At 57.1% G+C, this 18,771-nt stretch overlaps 2 protein-coding genes across 2 annotated transcripts; both read right to left on the reverse strand.

Annotated features, from left to right (window-relative positions):
• Window positions 1-491: 491 nt before the first annotated feature.
• Window positions 492-4,592, reverse strand: CPLX3 (complexin 3). The gene is made up of 3 exons (XM_024557526.3): window positions 4,356-4,592; window positions 3,138-3,225; window positions 492-1,508 (listed from the first exon to the last, which is right to left on the reverse strand). The coding sequence occupies exons 1-3, from the start codon at window positions 4,517-4,519 to the stop codon at window positions 1,287-1,289; spliced, it is 474 nt and encodes a 157-aa protein (XP_024413294.2). The 5' UTR covers window positions 4,520-4,592; the 3' UTR covers window positions 492-1,286.
• A 2,037-nt stretch (window positions 4,593-6,629) lies between these two features.
• LMAN1L (lectin, mannose binding 1 like) lies at window positions 6,630-16,815 on the reverse strand. Its single transcript, XM_053928206.1, is given in 11 exon segments — window positions 6,630-6,725; window positions 7,369-7,406; window positions 7,409-7,476; window positions 8,298-8,449; window positions 9,874-10,020; window positions 10,501-10,559; window positions 13,389-13,443; window positions 13,694-13,900; window positions 16,022-16,170; window positions 16,561-16,690; window positions 16,810-16,815. Coding segments are annotated over 11 exon segments (1,107 nt in total).
• Window positions 16,816-18,771: the final 1,956 nt, after the last annotated feature.

Consider the following 18,771-nt stretch of genomic DNA (forward strand, 5'->3'; position numbering starts at 1 on the left):
AGTGCTTGGTCCCCCCTAGTGCTGGGGGACCCCGCCCTTGTCCAGAGTGTAGAACTGGGACATTGCATAGGAGCTGGTGCTCCTACGAAGCTGTGGTGAAGAGGTAGAGGACACCTCCCCCCAAGGAAGGACTGGGGAGGCTATGAACCCCGAGGCCTTTGGAGATCAGTAAGAAGGAGGAAGATGAGCAGGTCATTTGGAATTTTTATTTATTTTTTTAAATAGATTTTATTTATTTACTTTTAGAGAAGGGAAGGGAGGGAGGAAGACAGGGAGAGAAACAAATATCCATCAGTTGCCTGTTGCACGTGCCTCGACTGGGGACTGAACCTGCAACCCAGACATGTGTCCTGACCAGGAATCGAACTGGCGACCTTTTGGTTTGCAGGGACAATGCCCAACTAAGCCACACACGTCAGGGCTGGAATTTTTCTTTCCACTGCACTGAGAGAGGAAACCCAGCTATGGAATCCAGGGAGTTCTATGGAAACAAAAGAGGAATTGGCTAGGCCCTCAGCTCAGAGAAGTCCTGGGGCCGCCTAGGCTGCTGTTCAGTGCCCGCTTCATCCTTGGTACTTGCTCCTTGCACAGCATCACTTTGCTCCTAAGAGCCAGAGCCCACAGTGGCAGCGCCGGCCCTGCCCAAGGAGGGATGTGGGGTTGACTAGGAGGGCCCTGGGAGGCCAAGCTAGAAAGATCTTAAAAATCATCCAGTTCATCCCTGTTTCATAGATGATGAAATGAGGCCTGGAAAGAGCAGTGCTTTTCAAGGAGAATAAATGCGGAGACTCACACTCAGGCCTCCTGTCTGCTGAGGGTGCCTGCCTAAAGCCCTCTCTGAGCACATCTTAGTGTTGGTGTCTGGAGGGGCTAGGCACCAGGAGGCTGGCCCACGTGTGTGTCTGTGTGTGCCGGGACACATCTGTGGTGTACAACTCTGCACGTGCCAGGGTCTCTGCACCTCGCTCTGGGTGTCAGTACGCGTGCACCCAAGTGCAGGAATTTTGGTCCATGGCCTATTCCTACAATCCTGGGAGGCTTCCCCAGGCTGAGTAGGGAGGGTGAGTCCTGAGGGGGGAGGGGGAGGAAAGGGGACTTTGCTCCTAGAGGAGAGAGAGAGAAGCCAGAAGGTAGGCCGGGTCAGAGAGGGGCCCCAGGGCTAGCCTGGTACAGGGGAAACAAAGCCAAGATGGAGTACGGGGCCATGGAAGCTGAGATGTGCTCTTCGGGCTCACGTGGCCCCCCAGCCCTCTAGTCACACCCCCAAGCAACCCCAGGGGGAGTAGTCACATGACGTGGCACTTCTCAGCTGATTGCTTGAGGTCCCCCAGGGTGGCCTGGGCCTTGTCCTTGAGGGAGCCAAGGTCTAAGCCAGGAAGGCTGGCCAGCTGCCCGAGGACCGAGGCCCTCTCTTCCTCCTCTGAGTCCTCCTCAATCATCTTGGCCAGCTCCCGGGGCAGCTCCACGTCTCCACCTGCCATCTGGATCTGACTCTCGTCCGTCTCGTTCTGAAGAGAAGGGAGAGTTGGGCTGGGTTGAGAGGTGTGTGGGGACCCAAGCCAAGGGGCTAGGGAGGAGGCCTGGACTGGGTTCCAGTCCAGGGATGCTAAGACCCATGCTCCCGTGAGCTCAGCCCCCACCCACACACCCTAGGGTCAAGCTGTTGACATTCAGACTTTTATGCCACCTCACTTCACGCTGAGATACTGCAGGTGAGATACTAACGGAATGAGTGAGGGCGAAATTGAAACACCTAGGAGTCAAACTGTCACAGTCAGTCACATAGTGACTAATGTTAACTACACTGAGGACATTACCACACACACGGGTACCATTCATCAAACACTTACTACATGGCTGCCATTGAGGTGAGTGCCCTTAATTCTCACAATTATTGCTTCTTCCATTTCACAAATAAGGAAATTGAGGCTCAGACAATTTAAGTAAGGAACTTTCCCATGGTTGTCCGATTTGGAGTGGGAGAGCTAGATTTAAACCTACGTTGCTGATACCAACATTTGCGATCTCTTTGCACGGTGCCTGCTGCTTGTTGTCACGCTTTCCTATCCCTTGAGGGCCACACTATGTCCTGCTCAATCGCAGCCAAGTCTTCCTTCTTCTGCTGGACTCAGCTCCCTGATAGCTGCAGCTGTATCTCTCATATGCTTACTGCAAACGTTCGAGGAATGACTCCATTCCCAGCCACGTTTAACTCAGTTACCTCCCAGGAAGGCAGGCTCTGTGGACCTGTTCTCCCTTTGGGGACTTCCAAAAGACTTGTGCCCTGTGGGGAGTCAGGGGCAGCCAGGGGCTCAGGAAATATTTGTTGGATGAGTGGTGGTGATATTTACACATCTGATCTTCCAATTCACGTGGAAGATCAAGGTCGGCGTACTACATAGCACTACACTTGTGTTTGTCTGCAGGGTCTGTCGTAGTTCTGGGCACTGAGAGTGGCTCATGCCCCAGTTCTCTTCTTAGGCACCAGGAATCGAACATGTACAGCCCATCCGCTGCTGCAGTGCCTAGGGGAGACATCCTTCTGGCTGCCTGGCCAACCAAGGAGTCACCTTGCTCTCTGCTGACAGACCCATGCCCTGGAAAGCAGCCAGGGATCTCGGAGCAGGCTCAGCATTCACAAGCTTAGCCAAGCCCATCGGTCTCTCTGAGTCTCAGTTTCCTTATTTGTAGATGTGGGTGACAGCTACCCGGCAGAATTACGGAGGGCTTAGGCAGGTAAAGGAGGTCAAGTGCCTGGCACACAGAGGGTGCTGCCTTCTTCTGCCCACCCTGCCCTCCCCTAGTGTTCAGAAGCCCCAAGAACCCTCACTCCTGTGGAAAAATGTGTCACCTGCCTGGGCCTGACTTATACTGGGAGAGTGTGGGTGGGAGAACGGAAGGGGCCTAGCGTGGCTCCAGAAACACAAGCCTGTCAGTTTTAGAGGACTGGGCCACCCCTCCTCGCCAAGCCCTAGTCCTAGGTGAGCTCCAGGTAACCACGAATGAGTGAGAGAACAAACGGTGTAACCATGCTCTCCGCCAGTCTTAGGCACTGAGAGTGATGACTCGGAGTGGAAGGAGTCCGGGCCTGCGGCTCAGGGCCAGGTGTGCCTTGCAGCCCCGGCTCCTGAGCTTACCTTGGGCAGTCGGTATTTGTCTCGGAAGTGGCTCCGCAGCGCGGCCCGCTCTGCCTTCCTCTGCATGAACTGTGCGTCCCGCTCCATCCTACGGGGGCACCGGGGTGGAGTCACTGCCAGCACTAAGGGGATGGGCGCCTGTGGGCCTGTGTGTCAGAAGGGTGCTGGGACCTAGCAGATGCTGTTGGTCTTTGCGTTCTGTCCCCCAATCTCAGCGCCCTTTCCAGTCCCCACATCGGCTGTGGGACTGAGCTGTAGGGAGAGAGGATCACTCTGCCTGACTCCGGAACACAGGTCCCTCTCTGCCTCAGACTTGGTCTGTCTTTTCCCTCCTTGACAGCTTGTTTGGAGTGGGGGGTAAAGCATTTGAAACAGACCTGTTCACGTATGGCTCCATTACTACTTTTGGTATGTCTTTGGGTGAGTCACTTACCTCCCGCTTTTGTAGAATGAGGATAGTATTTTGCAACTCCCAAAAATGTTATAAAGATTAAGCGAAATAATTATAGCTAATGTTTAATGATTTACGATGTACCAGGTGCTGTGCTAAGCAGCTTACTTGCATTAAGTAATTTAAACCTCATAAATATTAAAGGCATGTCTTATAATTACCACCCCCATTTTACAGAAGGAAACCAAGGCACAGAAAGGTTAAGTAACTTGCCTAAAGTAACCCAGCTAAAAAGAAGCAAAGCCAGGATCTGACCCAAGGAGCTCTGGGGTCTAGCCCCTAACTCCACTCCAGGTGCCTCTCTGCCCCATCTCACATTGTCTGCACACAAGTGGCCCCAATATCTCTGAATGCCCCATCTCAGGGTCTGCCTCCCTGACTCTGAGCCCCGCTCAGCTGCACGGCTTTTCTCCGAGCCTCAGGCTCAGAGGAGCTCCCTTTGGAAGACAGAGATGTAGGGATCGGATCAGATTAAAGGATTACTTGTTTCCGCAGAAATGCACGTGCCCCCAGCGGGTCCCAGGCCCCCTCCTCCCCCGCCCCCACTCCCTTAAGGCGGAAGGTGAAACTGGGGCGGGGTCCTGGGTTTGAAATGTTGTGGCTGGGGGTGGGGAGGGCAGCCTAGAAGGGCACACTCCAGCCTCTTACCAGTCTAGAAAAGTAGGGGGGCAGGGCTTGGGGTCGGAGGCTGCCCTAGAGGTGGGCCGGGCGGCTTAGGGGTGGAGCAGGGGAGAGGGCCGCTGGAGCCGGGAAGGGGTCCCACTCACTTCTCCTCCACCAGTTGCTTCTGATACTCCTCATACTCCTCTCGGCTCATGCCCTGCGCTTGGGCTGCTGACTTGTCCCCGTCCCCCTTGTCTTCGCCGCCCCCCAGGCTCCCGGTGAGGTCCTTCAGCTGGCCTCCCACTATGGTCTTCACCGCGAACGCCATGGTCTGCGCTGCCCCGGACCCGGGCTCCGGGCACCTCCTCGCCCACTTCAGAACTAGGGCTCGCGGACAGCTCCCGTCGCCAGCCGCGCGCGCTGCACCCCAGGCCCCGCCCCCACCTCACACACCCTCCGCACGGGGCGGGGGGCGTGCACGGGGCTGGGGAGGCTGAAGCACGTGCCCGCTCGGCGCTCCCGCCTCTCCCACGTGCCTCCTCCAACGCCACTGCTCTGCCCCGGGCGGGCGCTGACCACGGATTAGGGCCTTGGGAGGTGGGGTCGCTTCTAGGAGAACCGGCTGTGCTGATACGTGTCCCAGGAGCCCTGCTCCCTACTCTACCCAGAGAGTAGCAGCGAGGGGCAAAAACGCAGCCCTGGGCCCTACCCCACCCTTCTTCTCCCCAACCCTCTGCCCAGCAGCTGCTTGAAGAGCTTCACACTGGGAAAGGGAGGGAGGCCAGAGGACGGGAATGCCAATTATGGCTCCATGGGTTGTCTCAAAGAGTTCTCCATCACACGCCTGCCCCTACGAGCCCTGAAGGGAATTGAGAGAGGGAGTTGTTCAGGGTGATGCTAGTCTGGTCGGCCCAAGACGGGCAACTGGAGACACTTCTCCTTGTTCCGATGAATGTGGGCACGGTTGTCCAGGGCTCAAGGTCTGCAGGGTATCCAGTCTTTCTGTGGTCAGGCCAGCCCTTGGCCTCCTTGCCTGCCTGAATCCCACTCCCAGCTACCTCTCCAGAGGAGGGAGAAGCCTTCAGAGAGATAAAGGCAAACGTGGGAGGTAAACGAGCGTATAAAAGCATGGGGAGAGGGAAATCACCTTTGATAAGGTTGCAGCTTCCCTGAAAGCTGGGGTGTGAGTAGAAGCTGGGCACCCAGAGGGAAGTGGCCTCACCCTCCACCTCCCAGACACCATCCACTTCCCAGGGGTGAGAAGTAGGCACCGCTTCGGGGAAAGGAGGGCCTCCTCAGAACCCCCAGGCCCTAAGGATGTATGGGGCAGGTCTAAGGGGAAGGCCACCTGTGGCCACACTCCTAAAGGCTCTTGTCCCAGTCCAGCCTGCTGCTAGGGAGAGAAGGAGGTTACTTGGGCCTCTTGCTTCTGGGCTTCTGAGAACCGGCTCGCTACACTTGCTGCACCCACTGCACTGCAGCACCCTCTGCTCTGGGACCCTCTGTGGCCCCTGTCGGGACCACACACACTTCCTCCCTGGCACTCAAGGTCAGTCCAGGTGGCTCCAACGGTACGGCCACCATCGTATTCCACGGAACACATAAGCCTGTCATCATTCCACCTCATAGGCTGGCTGTTCTCCTCACCGGGTGTTGTCCCCTCTTCAACTCTCTTTTTAAAGCTCAGCACACTTCCCTGCTCCTGCAGGACACCCCTGCCTGTACTGATTATTCTTGTTCTGGAATTCCACCAAGAACCATCAATCTCCTTTCCGAGCTCTTGAGCACACCCCACACCTCTGAATGTTTCATGCATGCAGCAAACGTCCGCCTCGCAGAAACAGTGACCTCCCCCCAGTCTTTGTGATTCTTTTTGCCCATTTTCATGAGCTGATCCCACTCTTTGCTCTGACAGTACTGAACTTGCCACTTTTCCTCCAAAATATTGTGTTTCTCCCACGCTGCCATGCCTGTTCTCACGCTGTTTCCTCCGTGCCCATGCCTCTACTTGTCAGGTTGGGGAACTAGTTGCCTTGACGACCCATGTCAAATGTCCCTTCTAGGTTGATTCTCTGATCTCTCCAAGCTGAGTAAGTGGTTTTTCTTGGGCTGTTACAGCCCTCAAGCTTCCTGCCATCATGGCACTGACCACATAGGGAGCGGCTAGCATGTGCTTGTCCGTTTCTTGCATCAGAGGGTGCTTTCTGTGACGGCAGCATCCGGGTGGGATCCGTGGCTGGGCACATGGCTAGTGGTGCTTACTGAAAAAAATGGGCCCTGCTTGTTGCCAGCTGGTAGGCCAGGCAGGTGGACCTGGGCCTTAATGCTCCTTCTCACAAATCAAGTGACTACGCCCCAGAACCAAGCCAGGCAGGTGTGGAAAGTCCTGCCTATGGGAAGGACCACCTGGTGTGCGCACAGGAGGAGAAACCTACTATTTAGATACGGAGGAGGAACAGGAAGATGCTAGGCTGCAGGCACAAGGAGGCCCCTGGGGGCTGGCCGGGTAGGTAGGGGTCCTCGGCTGCTGCTTTCTGAAAAGGAAAGTTCTAAGGTCCTGGATCCGCTTCTTACTCAGAGGGAGGGAGGGGACCTGGAATCAGGGCCACTGTTGGGGCTCTGGTTTTCATCCAGGGCACCTGGAGAGAGGGCAGAGAACAAAGCTGCCTCCCCTGCCTCAACTTCCATGTCTCCATCTGCGGGAACAGCTGGGAGGCCCTGGGACCTTGGATCATCAGGGGGCCAAGGTTTCTTGAGATGAGAGAGAGAAAGAAACAGAGAGCAAAAGACAGGCTGGTAGTAAAGGCAGGAAAAAGAGCAAGATGGGGCAGGGGTACGGGGCAGGGCAGCCTGGGCACAGCCCACTCCCATTTCTCTTCTACTCACTGAAGGAGCTCACCAAGTAGTCTCCAGGGCCTCGCTGGCACTGAGAGTGTGCGGGATGACCCATGTCAAATGCCCCTTCCCCAGAGAGCAGAGAAGGCAGAGAGAAGATGAAGTGTGTGCCTGAGTGCACGTGCGCACGCACACCCAAATATAGACACAGGTGTGCCTTCCAGGGTCCCCGGAGAGGAGGGCTAACACAGGAGGGCTTGGGGCTGCAGAAGCATTGGAAAAAGGGGCTGAGCCCAGATCTCAAGGGTGGACCCCCCCATGGTGCTGCTTCTTTCCCCCTGCCGCTGGGCCCCAAAGGTCTTTCTGCAGGAGGCTCAGGTCTGAGCCAGCTCTAAGAAAGGGTGCTTGATGCCCAGAGGCAGACAGAAGACCCGGGCTCTTGAAGCATCCCTGGTGGGGAGTGGAAGCCAAGGGAGAGGACTCATTACTTTTTTTTTTCTGGTTGCACCCCAACTGCCTAACCATTTCTCCTAATTCCCAGAGGCAGCACCTGGGTGGGGAGCAGGCACCATCCATAGGACCCCTTCTTGGGGACTGTTCTTACCCCAAACCTCTTTCCTGGATCCCGAGACAGCTTTAGCTCAAAGATCCCCTGAAGATTTCTGTCTCAACCTCAGGCTCACCGGGTTCTGCCTCTCACTCCCAGCTCCCCAGGGATTTAGCTCTTCTCCCTCATCCCATCCTCCCACCCCCAGTCTAGATTGGGGACAGGGGTTGGTCTGCAGCCACAGCATTCAGACTGAAGCTCCCCTTCTTCCTGGCATCAAGGTGACCCCCTGCCCCCAGAGGGTAGCTCCAGACACCTGTCCTAGAGTGGGATGCTGGGAGACTGGAGGGGGCAAAGGAAGTCAGAGACACCCTACCACGACTAGGTCTTGGTTGTGCTCCTTCCAAGAACCCCACCAAAATGTCCCCTCCTTCCAGGAGCTCAGGTTTACTAACCCTGTCTGGGTGGGAATGTCGAGTGGGGGGCCCCATGCTTTTAAACTAGCACTTTCAAAACTTCAAAGTTGATTCAATTAAATCAGGTCAGCTCGATAAACCTAACTCTGGCCCCAGCTCCTCTCTCTGCACCAGGCTTTGGGCGGGGTGCTCAGGAAAGGACGGAAGGGATCACGGGCTGGCAGATGAACTTCAGGCAGAGAAGCAAGTGTGAAGTGGGGCTTCTTTTTCCTCCACCCTTGTGACCCCTCCTAGCCCTGAGCCCTCACCTCATCTCATGCAGGTCTTGGAGCAAGTCCACTGTCCACAGCCCAGGGTGCTTGGCAGAGTCCTGCAGAAAAGCAAGCCCCTTCTCTGGGGCCCAGAGCACAGCCCCTCTCTTGTCAGAGTCCACCTTCCCCAGGGCACTGCACGCCTCTTCCTTCGAGAGGCCTTACCAGATTACTGGGCCCCCCTTATTATGGACACATTGAGTTTATCTGACCCCTGTCCATCTTGGCTTCTAGATTCCCCCTCCTCTCCAACTCCTCTCCTTGAGGGTGGTCCCTGCCCCCTACAGAGAGTGGCCACTGCTGCAGTTTCTGAGAGCCCCCCACTTTCCAGAAGTGGTTCTGCCCCTGAAGGAGGCAGAGGCCTAGTTCAGTCTTCTCCTCTCCACTCCCCCCAGGGCACAGTCCAAGCTGCGGCCAGTAACAGCTAACTCCCAGTGCTTGGGCCCTGCCTTGCTGACCGACCTGGAGAAGTGGCCTCTTTGGGGTAAATAGAATCTGGCAGGAAGGATCCTGGGCCTGGAAGTAGGATTAGAGAGACCTAGCCTCAGAGTGTGGTGCCCCACCCTTCCCTACTCCACTAGACCAGCCTCAGCTGCTCCGGCCTGGGGACTCAGGATTCAAACTTCAAGCTACCAGAGCTCAGCAAAACCCACAGGAGTCGCTGGCCTCTTCTGCCCAGCATCTACCATGTTGGCTGAATTCAGCTCTCAGGCCCCAGGCTGGGCATGCCACGGGGCAAGATTCCCTGGGGAGAAGCCAGATGGCGACGGAGGAGAAGAAACGAGCATTAAGCAAGCCGTGTGCGAATCAAGTCACATGGGGAGCTACATGCAAATTGGCACCCAGTCTATTTTTGTCACTTGTCTGCAGACCCACGTCAAAATACCTGGCATCTCCTCTTTCCAGCCCCAGCTGTGAGGCTCCTTGGGCATTTGCTTGTGCAGAGCTACCCTCCAGCCCAATGCCCTGCCTGGCAGGTCCACGCCATCCTGTGACCTGCAGCATTTCACCCTTGCCCTTCTTTCCCTCCAGACTTTGGGGGATGGAGTTCCCAAGTACAGTGCTTGCTCTTCTTTCTGGGTACAGGGGGCCCACTGGTGCCTGGGATCCAGCATGTAGGGAGCTCAGCTTCTCCAGGCTGCATGGCTGTTCCAGGGGCCACTCACCCAGGCTCCCTCGGGCCCGGCCTGGCCTGGGAACCCCAGCTGCTCTTCCAGTTGCCAGGGCCAAATGCTCAGAGAGACCATGCAGGGTCTGGTTGTGTCTGATCAGTGTGTCCTCCAGGTCAAAATTCTTTCCCATGGGGACTGGTGCAGGGCTGGGACAGCCGGCTAGCTGGGCTGAGGCAATAGATCCTACCTGCTGCAGGCTTCTTGGAGGGGGTGGGCAGAAAGGCATGCCTCCTGCCTCCCAGACTCCCCTGGAAAGACGTGTCCAGGTGGTGAGGTGGGAGTGAGCGAGACACCTGGGCCCCGGAGACTGCTTAGATATAGCCTCCGTCCCCCATTGGCTAGAGGACTCCTGACTTGAAGAGATGAGGATCCTATGATACTCAAATCGGCCCCTGCCTCACCTGCCTGCTCCCGGGGCCCCTACCCTCTTTGGAGCTCAGCTTTGGAATCATGTCCTCTCTGGTGCCTAGGGCCAGTCTCGCCCATAGCCCTTCCAGCTGCCTCACCAGGCGGAGTTGCTTTATCTCCAGGAATGGCTTCAGTGGAGCCTGGAGGAGAAAGACAAAACCTTGGGCCTGAAACCTGTGGGAGATCTGGGGACGAGGGCAGCCTTCTCACGGGGTTTCCCACAAACCAGCCCCCCCTCCACCCTAACCATACGTTCCCCTCAGCCACGGAAGAGCCCTGGTTCTCTCGCAGCTCAGCCATTGGCCCTGCGGTCCCTGGGCCTCTGAGCAGTGCCGCTCTCTCAGGCCGCAGGCCTCGGTCTGTGCTGCGCCTCCCTGCCCCCTGGCTGGCTCAGACCTCTTCTCTGTGCTCCCCAGCCAGCCTGGAAGGCCTTTGAGGACGAGGCCTGGCTCTGGGTCACCTCTGCCCCCAGCACTGACCAGCACAGGGCCTGGCAAAGCTTAAAGAGCAGGTGGCGATGGTGGTTGGAGTGGCAGGTCTGATGGCACCCGGGAGGGAAGGGGTCCCCAGGGTGCCTGTCCCCCAGCCTTCCCCCAGGGCAGGCCCGGGGGTGACATCACCTCTGGACCTGGCTGGCTCACCCTGAAGGTCAGAAAGGACGAGGCACCGTGGTGGTCGTCTGGAAAGGGGGAGAGGGAAGGGAAGGGAAGACCAGCCCCGCCCAGCAGCGCACTCAGTCAGCCCTCACCCCCCAGGCTCCATTGTATTTAAGACACGCTAGACATCTGCTTGGCCTTAGGCGGCTTTGACCCTTATCTTCCCAACTTCGTAAGAAAGGTGTGAGGGTCAGACAAGAAGGCGGGTGGGCAAGCAGACGGGTAGGCTCTGAGAGCTGCCTCCCGTGAGCCAGAGGTGGGCTCCCAGTGGGCAGGAAAACTGGACAACCTTGAGCTAGAGGCGTGGGGGCAGACCAAGCCACACCCTGGGTGCTACTGGCAAGAGCGACCGTGCGGTGGCCCTCTCTTGTGACCGGCCCTGTCATGCCCTCCAGGGTTGTGCAGCAGGCTCTCTGAAACCTTCCATGGCCCCCCAGCGCCACGAGTCTGAAGACTGAAGTCTTGGTATTCACGGAACCCCACTGTCGGACTGCACCAGCTGCGGGTTGCTCCATGGACTCCCCATTACATCTTTTACTCCCTTTCCCTAAAGGTCCCCCATCACTGTCCCTCTTCCACCTGCCCCACAGCTCCCACTAGGGGCACTTAAGGGGCTAACACTGGACTAAAAGCTTCTCGTGCTTTATCCTATTTGAGAGTTTCAACTACTCTTCCAGGCCGACAGGAGAGGACTCGCGATGTGCCCAGGCCACGCGGTGAGGAAAGGGCTGGCCCCACACCCCCTGCTTCTTAGAAGGTGTGTGCGCTTGGGATGATTCCTGAGGTGCCGTTCCTCTGCTCTTACCCACCCATAAGGCCCTCACCTGCCAGTGTTCTGGTGGTTGCTGAGATCCCCAAGAAACTTCCAGGGTCCCCCACTGACGCAGACCAAATCCAGGTCTCTGGGAGAAAGGCTGTTGTTCAAGGACGCCGGAGGGGCACAGAGCGAGTGAGCACCTGGAGACGGAGCCCCCTCCTCTGTCCTGCCCCCAGCAGGGGAAGTTGCCCCCAACTCTGAGTCTTGGGTGCCCTTGCCCTGGAATGGCATGGAGGGGTTTGCATGCTGGTCTCTGCGAGCCCTCACAGGCACGTGCTTTGGGCCACGTAGGATTCTGTGCAGGGAGGAGGGTCCCGTGTACGTGTTGCCCGTCTGTTCCAGGGACCCGTTGTGCTGCCAGAGGCATGAGTCTGCTAAGGCCATGGGCAACAACCACACAAAATCTGTGTAGCTCTGAGCCCTGTAACCTGCACACCCTGCCCATTCACGTGACCAGCAAAAGCAAGAGGCTGTGCGTGAGTAGGGCTTGCTCACGGGCAGACTTTGCCCCAGTAGGGGATCTGTGCTCCGAAGCCAGTTCCAGAAGTCCTGGTAACAGGAGCCCAGCACCCAGCTGGTTCCATCTCTATGGGGACTTGGAGTCCAGCAGGGGGCTACAGGGACCCAAGGCCTGGACAGGGAGAGTGGCCCCAGAGCCACTTCTCCTCACCCGGATGACCTGCTGTGGGCCCTGTCCCTGGGGTCTAGCTTGAATCTCCCTTGCTACAGCCTGCTCCCTTGGCAGAAGAAAGGGGCAGGAGAACAAGCCTGCCTGGCAGAGGCTGGTACTTGGAGCTTACGGAGGAGGTCAAGGGTCTTTCTGTGACTCTTCCCAGGCGGGACCAAGGCTGGACCCAAAGTGGGGTTTTGCCTTGAATCCCCCAGTGCTACCACCTCTTCCCACTGGTCTTCTGTCCTTCCCCTTTCCTTAAATTCCAAGCTCCCCTGTGCCTCTGGGCTGGACATCTCTTTCCTGTCCCTCTGCAGAGTTTGGACTGTAGCAGGACAGATGACACGAGATGCGTCCCCGTTGGCGAGGACACTATGACCAGCCCACCTGCCTTGCAGGGCTGTGCAGCAGGCTCTGGGGAGTTAGGAGAAGGGCGCTGAACTTGAGAGTTCCTGAGTTTCCCTGAGCACGTGGACACCGCTCACAGCAGAGCGCCTGGCACCGCCCCCTTCAGGCCAGAGAGGGGCAGTGCAGAGCAGGGAGGCACTGGTTGAGAGCAGACTCACCACCTGTGTGTGCCTCTCAGCTGTGACCTGGCCTTCCTAAACTCCCACTTCTTCATTTTTGAAATGAGGATGATAATTGAAACTACCTCATAACATTGTTGCAAGGATTAACTAGGACAATGAATGTGGGCTGCTTGACACTGTCTGGCGCACAGAAAGCTCCGCTCATAAATGTCAGCAATTATTCTAATTGTTATGGGCTAAGGGATGTTTGCAAGAGACACTGAGGAACGGGCCCAGCCAGTAAGGAGGCGGTGGGTGGGGAGAGACAGGCAGGCACGTCCTCTGGAGAGAGGGAAGGGCGTGGCAGGAAGCTGGCTGGGGGGTGGGTGTGGACCCTGCAGAGGCCAGCCTGGCCCCAAATCTCTGGTAGGTACACAGCTCCCACACAGCTGTGGAACCTCGGGCAAGTCACTTCACCTCTCTGGAACTCAGTATCTCCACCTGGAATTGGGAACCAGTATTCCGCACTTCCCACGAGGGTTGGGCACAAAAGAGCGATGTGAATGAAAGCACGACCCCAGGCCCCGCCTGCATCGTTTTGCCGCCCCTGCTGCTCTGCACCTGTTGGGAGACTGAATGCAGGACTCCCTGGGGTGGCTCCCAGAGGAGGCACAGCTGGGGCTGAGGGGGAGTGAGTCCCAGGGAGGCACTATCTCTGATGAGTAAGGCACAGCCCTGGGGGGGAGCTCCTTGTCAGAGGCTGGGGCAGCGGCACGGGTGGGCAGTGTGTATGCAGCGCAGGAGTGGGGGAGGCTTCAGTTCTTCCTGGAGCAGCTCGGAAAGGTGTGCTCTTCACTGGCTGGCATGCGGATGGCAGGGCTGTCTCCATGGGAGGTGACAAGCAGCCTGAGCTGTAGGCACAAGGAGAAGGGTGCGGGTGTGAGCAGGGGGGAGGCAGGAGACCACCACTCACCTGGGTGTCCTGGGTCGAGGAGTCGAAGAGGATCCCGATGCCATCCCTCCAGACAGGCCTGTCAAGGACACAGCCAACTTGGCCCCTGCCCGGGGTGGACCACACAGCCTATGGGGCCCAGCTGCCCTCCCTCACCACCCCACTCCCTGACCCATCCTCTCTGCTGGGCCTTGGTGGGGGCCACTCACCATGCCCTGGGCTTCCTGGGGCCCCAGCCTGGTCACCCTCGTCTGCATGTCCACCTCCCAGCCAGAGAGTAAGACAGGAACTCCACACTGCAGCACTTCAGTTCCACGAGGCTTGGGCCCAGTACTCATCTCCAGGCCTGGGATAGCGCCTGTGGGCCAGGGCCACCCAGGGCCTGGGCCCCACCTTCCTCTCCTCCCCATCATTCTCTCTCATTGGCCTGGCTGGACTGTGGAAGGAGGAAGCAGGTACCATCAAAACCTGCCATCAAATACCAGACTGGCCGGTCAGACACAGGAAGGAACCCACTGGAGAAGTGGGTACTGGGCTCGGGCACGGGGTGGCGATGAACACCAGACCCCCGCAGAGCGCTGTGCCTGCTTTCTCACTCAAGCCTCAGCGCGAGTCCGTGCAGTCTGCTTTTATCCGACCCCATTTTACAGGTGAGGAAACTGAGGCTCAGAAAAACGTAAGGAAATAAGTGTATTGGAACTCAGCTCCATGTAAGTCCAAAGTCCAAGCCCCTTCCACCAGGAGAGAGCTTTGTGTCCAGCCCTTTCTGTTTCTCAGATGAGGAAGCCGAGGTTCTGTGAGGCAAAAGGACGTGCCTGAGACCACAGAACACCGGAGAGCACTTTGAGAGAATAGCCAGGAGGGGACTCCAGGGTGCCCCGATGCAGCTGGGGGCTTCCTGGGGGGATATAGGGGAGCACTCCACATGAGGAAAGCATGAAAGCAAAGCTGGAGATGGCCTGCAGAACCGAGAGGAAAGGGGGAAGGGTGGGGTGTGTGTGTGAGAGAGAGAGTTATTGGTAGAGGTGGGGGGACAGCAGAGGGAGGAAAGTGGAAAGAAATTAAGGCAGGATTGGCAGGAACCAGGGGAAGGGAGATCAGAGGCCCCACCCCCGCTGGCTCCCCACCCCTCCATCTTGCCAGCCTGGCACCTGGCCCAGAGCCAGTCCCTGCCAGGACTTTCCAGAGACTGCCATTCTGGCCTGTTTGCTCAGCAAAGGCCAGGGCTGGAGGTGGGGAGGCTCAGAGGCTGCAAGGCCAGGAGTCCTGGGGGCCCTTGGCAGCCACCACTGCCTCTGAAGTGACTTGCAAGAGGCAAGGATTGCCCACTGTCTACTACGCTTATGCCTTCAGCCTTATGTGACTTGTTCACAGGACCTTGCCCCAGACTCTGAGCGCCTTCGAGCCTGTGCAGCCCTCTGTCTCGAAGCCGAGCACAGAGGGACACAGGGGAAGGGCTCCAATAAAAAGATGAGTGAATGAACGAATGGACGACGAGTGTACACTGGGAGATCTGCTCCCCCACAGGGTCTGTGACACCCCTGACTTGGCCAGGCCCACAGTAGTGAGTGTGGTGCAGGCCCCGTCAGCCTGGCCCAGAGGCAGAGCCTGGTTGGCCCTGTGAGAAACAGGCCTTGCTTTGCCTGCTTCCTCTTGCCTCTGTGAGCAGGATCCGGCCAAGACCTCAGGAGAGCGCCTGTCACCTTCGAGCGATATTTGTTCTGGTCTCAGTCAGGAATAGTGCTGTTTTTCAGAACTTACATCTCATGGACACAGAAATACACAGTGGATCTGCTTCTTCTTTTTGCTTTGCCTGCTAGGAGGCTCTGAACCAGGTCCATGGCCCAACTCTAAGGGTAGGCAGACCTATGTTTTGGCAAAAAGCCATGTTCCTGGAATCATTTAAAACATTGTTTTTTGTTTAAATTGATTTTAGACAGGGGGAGGGGGAGAGAAAAACATCAATTTGTTACTGCACTTATTCATGCATTCATTGGTTGATTCTTGTATGTGCCCTGACCAGGGATCGAACTTGCAACCTTGGCGCATTGGGACAATACTCTAATCCGCTCAGCTACCCAGCCAGGGTTCCTGGACTCATTTTATGCCTCAACCCCAACCCTAAGCCTCATTCTCATTCTTTTATTTCTTAAAATATTTAATTTATTTTTAGAGAGGGTTCAGGAAGGGAGGGAGAAAGAGAGAAACATTAATCAGTTGCCTCTCACACACACTTCAACAGGAGGCAGGCCCACAACCTAGGCATGTGTCCTGACCAGGAACCGAACCTGCAACCTTTAGGTTTGTAGGATGACACCCAACTCTCTGAGCCACACCAGTCAGGGCTGGCCTCATTCTTACTCATTCCTACTTTAAGCTCTTTTCTATTGCATAGGTCCTTGTAAGTCCTCAAACATCTTTTTGAAAAAGGTTTGGTAGAAGACAGACTCTCTGTAGGTCTGGGTTTGGAAGACCCTGAGCACAGACCTGTGAACTAAGATGCGCGCGCACCTGCACACCTGGAGATGCTCACGCACCTGCACAGCGGAGTCTCCCAGAACAGCTGGCTGTGAGGGCGCCTCACTCCAGGCCGTGCCCTGGTTCTCATAGATAGTCGTAGGCCCGATGGCGTGGAGCCAGGAGGCTAGAGGTTTGTGCTGGTCCAAGTTGCCTTGTGTTTCTGTGTCTGGGACTCAGCATGAGCGTGAGTGTTCATGGGTCCAGGATGCAGGGTGGGAGGCATGGGAGGCCCCCCAAGAAGAGGCAGGAGGAGTAGGTAAGAGAAACCCTAGGGCAGAGACGGAAAAAGGCAGAGGAGAGGAATAGGCTGGTGGATGGAGGTGGGTGGAACAGAAGACAAGCCCAGGAGGGGTGCTGGACCCCCGGCACTGCCTGCCCCAGCCCTGAAGCCATCTTGGGCAAAGGCTGGTACTGGCAGGCCGGCTCCTCACTGGTCTTAGCCACCCCGAGTAGTCATCCTCACTCGCACGCTGAGGGGCCCTGAACATGGCTGGTCCCCGCTCCACCCCTAACCTCCATCATGGCTCCAGGATGGTTTTCCAGATCTAGGCAGTGCCAGCCTTGGTCTTTTGAAGCTGAGGAGGACTGCCCCCCTCAGGGCTGTGGGAGGCCAGGAGCAAGAGGAGGAGAAGGCGGAGCTAGGGGTCAGGGCCACTGACCACAAGCAGCGTAAAAAGACCTGGTGTCTGGGCCCGGGGTGGATTGTAGGGAGGCCGAGGAGGGGCTCCAGGGAAGGGCCAGGAGGGAAGGAGCCGGGCACTGACTAGGAGCTGGGTTTTGGCACTGCACTCCCCTCCCCCTACACAGACATCAGGCCCTGACCCTCCCTCACTTCCAGTATGCCAGGGAGCAGCCTCTGACCCTTGGTCAGTCTGAGCTGTGCCTCTGTTCCTCAGTTCAGGCCATCTTTCCACTTTCCCTCGGCTCCACCAGCTGAGGGGCCTCAGGGACAACCCCACCCTTCAGCAGCCTTGGGCTCTCCTTTTAGCTCCAGACGGGCCGCCACAGGCTGCCTGCTGCCTCGGTCATGCAGGTGGGTGTCCGACTGCATGGCCAGCACCCATGCCGCCCTTCCCTGTCCTGCTGTCTCCACCGTCCCGCTCAGCTCTCTACCAGATCCCCAAGGCTCATGCCTCCCAGGGGCCTGGTTTCCTCAGCAAGTAAACTCCAGGAAAAATAGAGACAGAGCAAACAAATGCAGTGTCTGGACCTTGTCTGAAGCCTCATTTTAACCAGCCAGCTGGGGGGGAATGAGACAACCGGGGAAATTTGAGCAATGGATATTGGATTGAATTAAGGAATTATTCAATTTTTTTTGGAGTAATAACAGTTTTGTGGTTACATTTTTAAAAAGTTTTTTTGTCTTCTGGAGAAACGTACTAAAGTTTTCTGGAGAAGTCGATAGAGTGGTTAGGATCTGCTTCCAAATGTCCCAGAGCCTGGGGCGTGTGCATGGCACAGCAAGTGGGCTGGAATTGGTGCCTGTTCGGATTAGGTGGTGGGTTTGCCATATCCTTCCCTCTACTTTCTTATATGTTGGACAATTTTCCTAATAGACACATTTTTACAAAGTAAGTAATCCTATATTTCAAGTATTTTCATCCAAGTAAATGTTGGTTTTCCGGAGTGGCTCATTTGCCAAGAATTCTAGATCGCTGAAATTTCCTGTACTTTGTTACTCCCCGGTAGGATTCAGTTACTGGAGCTCTGCAAATTAATTAAAACCAGGACTGTAAATGTAAAATTTTAGGACATGCTAAAAGGAAAACTTCATTTCTCAACACTAAGCCCTCAGTCGCCTGCACCCACTTTCTCCCGCACCTTCACAGCCAAGTTGCAGAGAGGTGCCCCCGCCCTCCGACGGGCCCTGCTCTTCCACCTCCCAGCTCCTTGACCTTCCCAGCTCCTGCCCCTGCCCCCTCCAGCCCGCCCACTAGGTGAAAACTCCTGGAGCAAGGTCTGGCAGCGCCCCTTGCTCTCTGTGCCTGCTGGACACTTCTATAACCCGGGTCTCTGCAATGTGAAATGCTGTGGATACCCATGCCCGGAGCCCCCAACCCCTGCCCCGTGTGTTCTGAACCCTTCCACCCCACCCAGGGACCCCCCGGGGCGGCCCTGGAGCTCCTTTGCCGCAGCCCTCTCAAGGGGGCATCTCCCCTCGTCCACCACGTGCTCCCCGGACAGCTCACCCCTGCGCCAGGGCCCTCAAATCTCTACCCTCATCTTCCCCCGAGCCTCGGCCTGAAGGGATGTCCCGCTCTGCAGGCCACAGCTCTGCTTGCACGTAATGTCAGCCCCAGATGAGAGGTTGAAACCAAGCCCCGCCCTCTTCCGTGGCTGGGGGCTCGTGAGTGGCACTCTCACCGGATGGAGCCGGAGACTCCACCCCCCATCCCTTCTGCTTCCTCCCGTCTCAGCAGCCCTTCGCTCTGCTCTTGCCCTCTCGTACCACGGTCCCGAGCTTCTGCAAGCCTCAGTCTCTTACTTGCAAAACGGAGGAAATAACAGGGTGTAGCTCCAGCAGTTGTTCGGAGGGTTACACGAGGTGACACACCTGCCTGCTTAGAACAGGGCCTGGCGGACAGCGAAGGCTCGGGTCCCTGAAATCCCAGGTGTGTTCCTCTTCCTCTCCACCTCCCACTGGCTTCCCCAGCCCAGGACACCACTGACCACCTCCCTGGGTGACTGAAGCCTCCCCACCACTACCCCGCCTCCAGCCGATGCCCACCCCTTGCCCCCAAGGCCAGGTTGCAGTCAGAGGGTCTTT

Source organism: Desmodus rotundus, chromosome 7, assembly GCF_022682495.2.
Source record: "Desmodus rotundus isolate HL8 chromosome 7, HLdesRot8A.1, whole genome shotgun sequence".
Taxonomy (NCBI): Eukaryota; Metazoa; Chordata; class Mammalia; order Chiroptera; family Phyllostomidae; genus Desmodus; species Desmodus rotundus.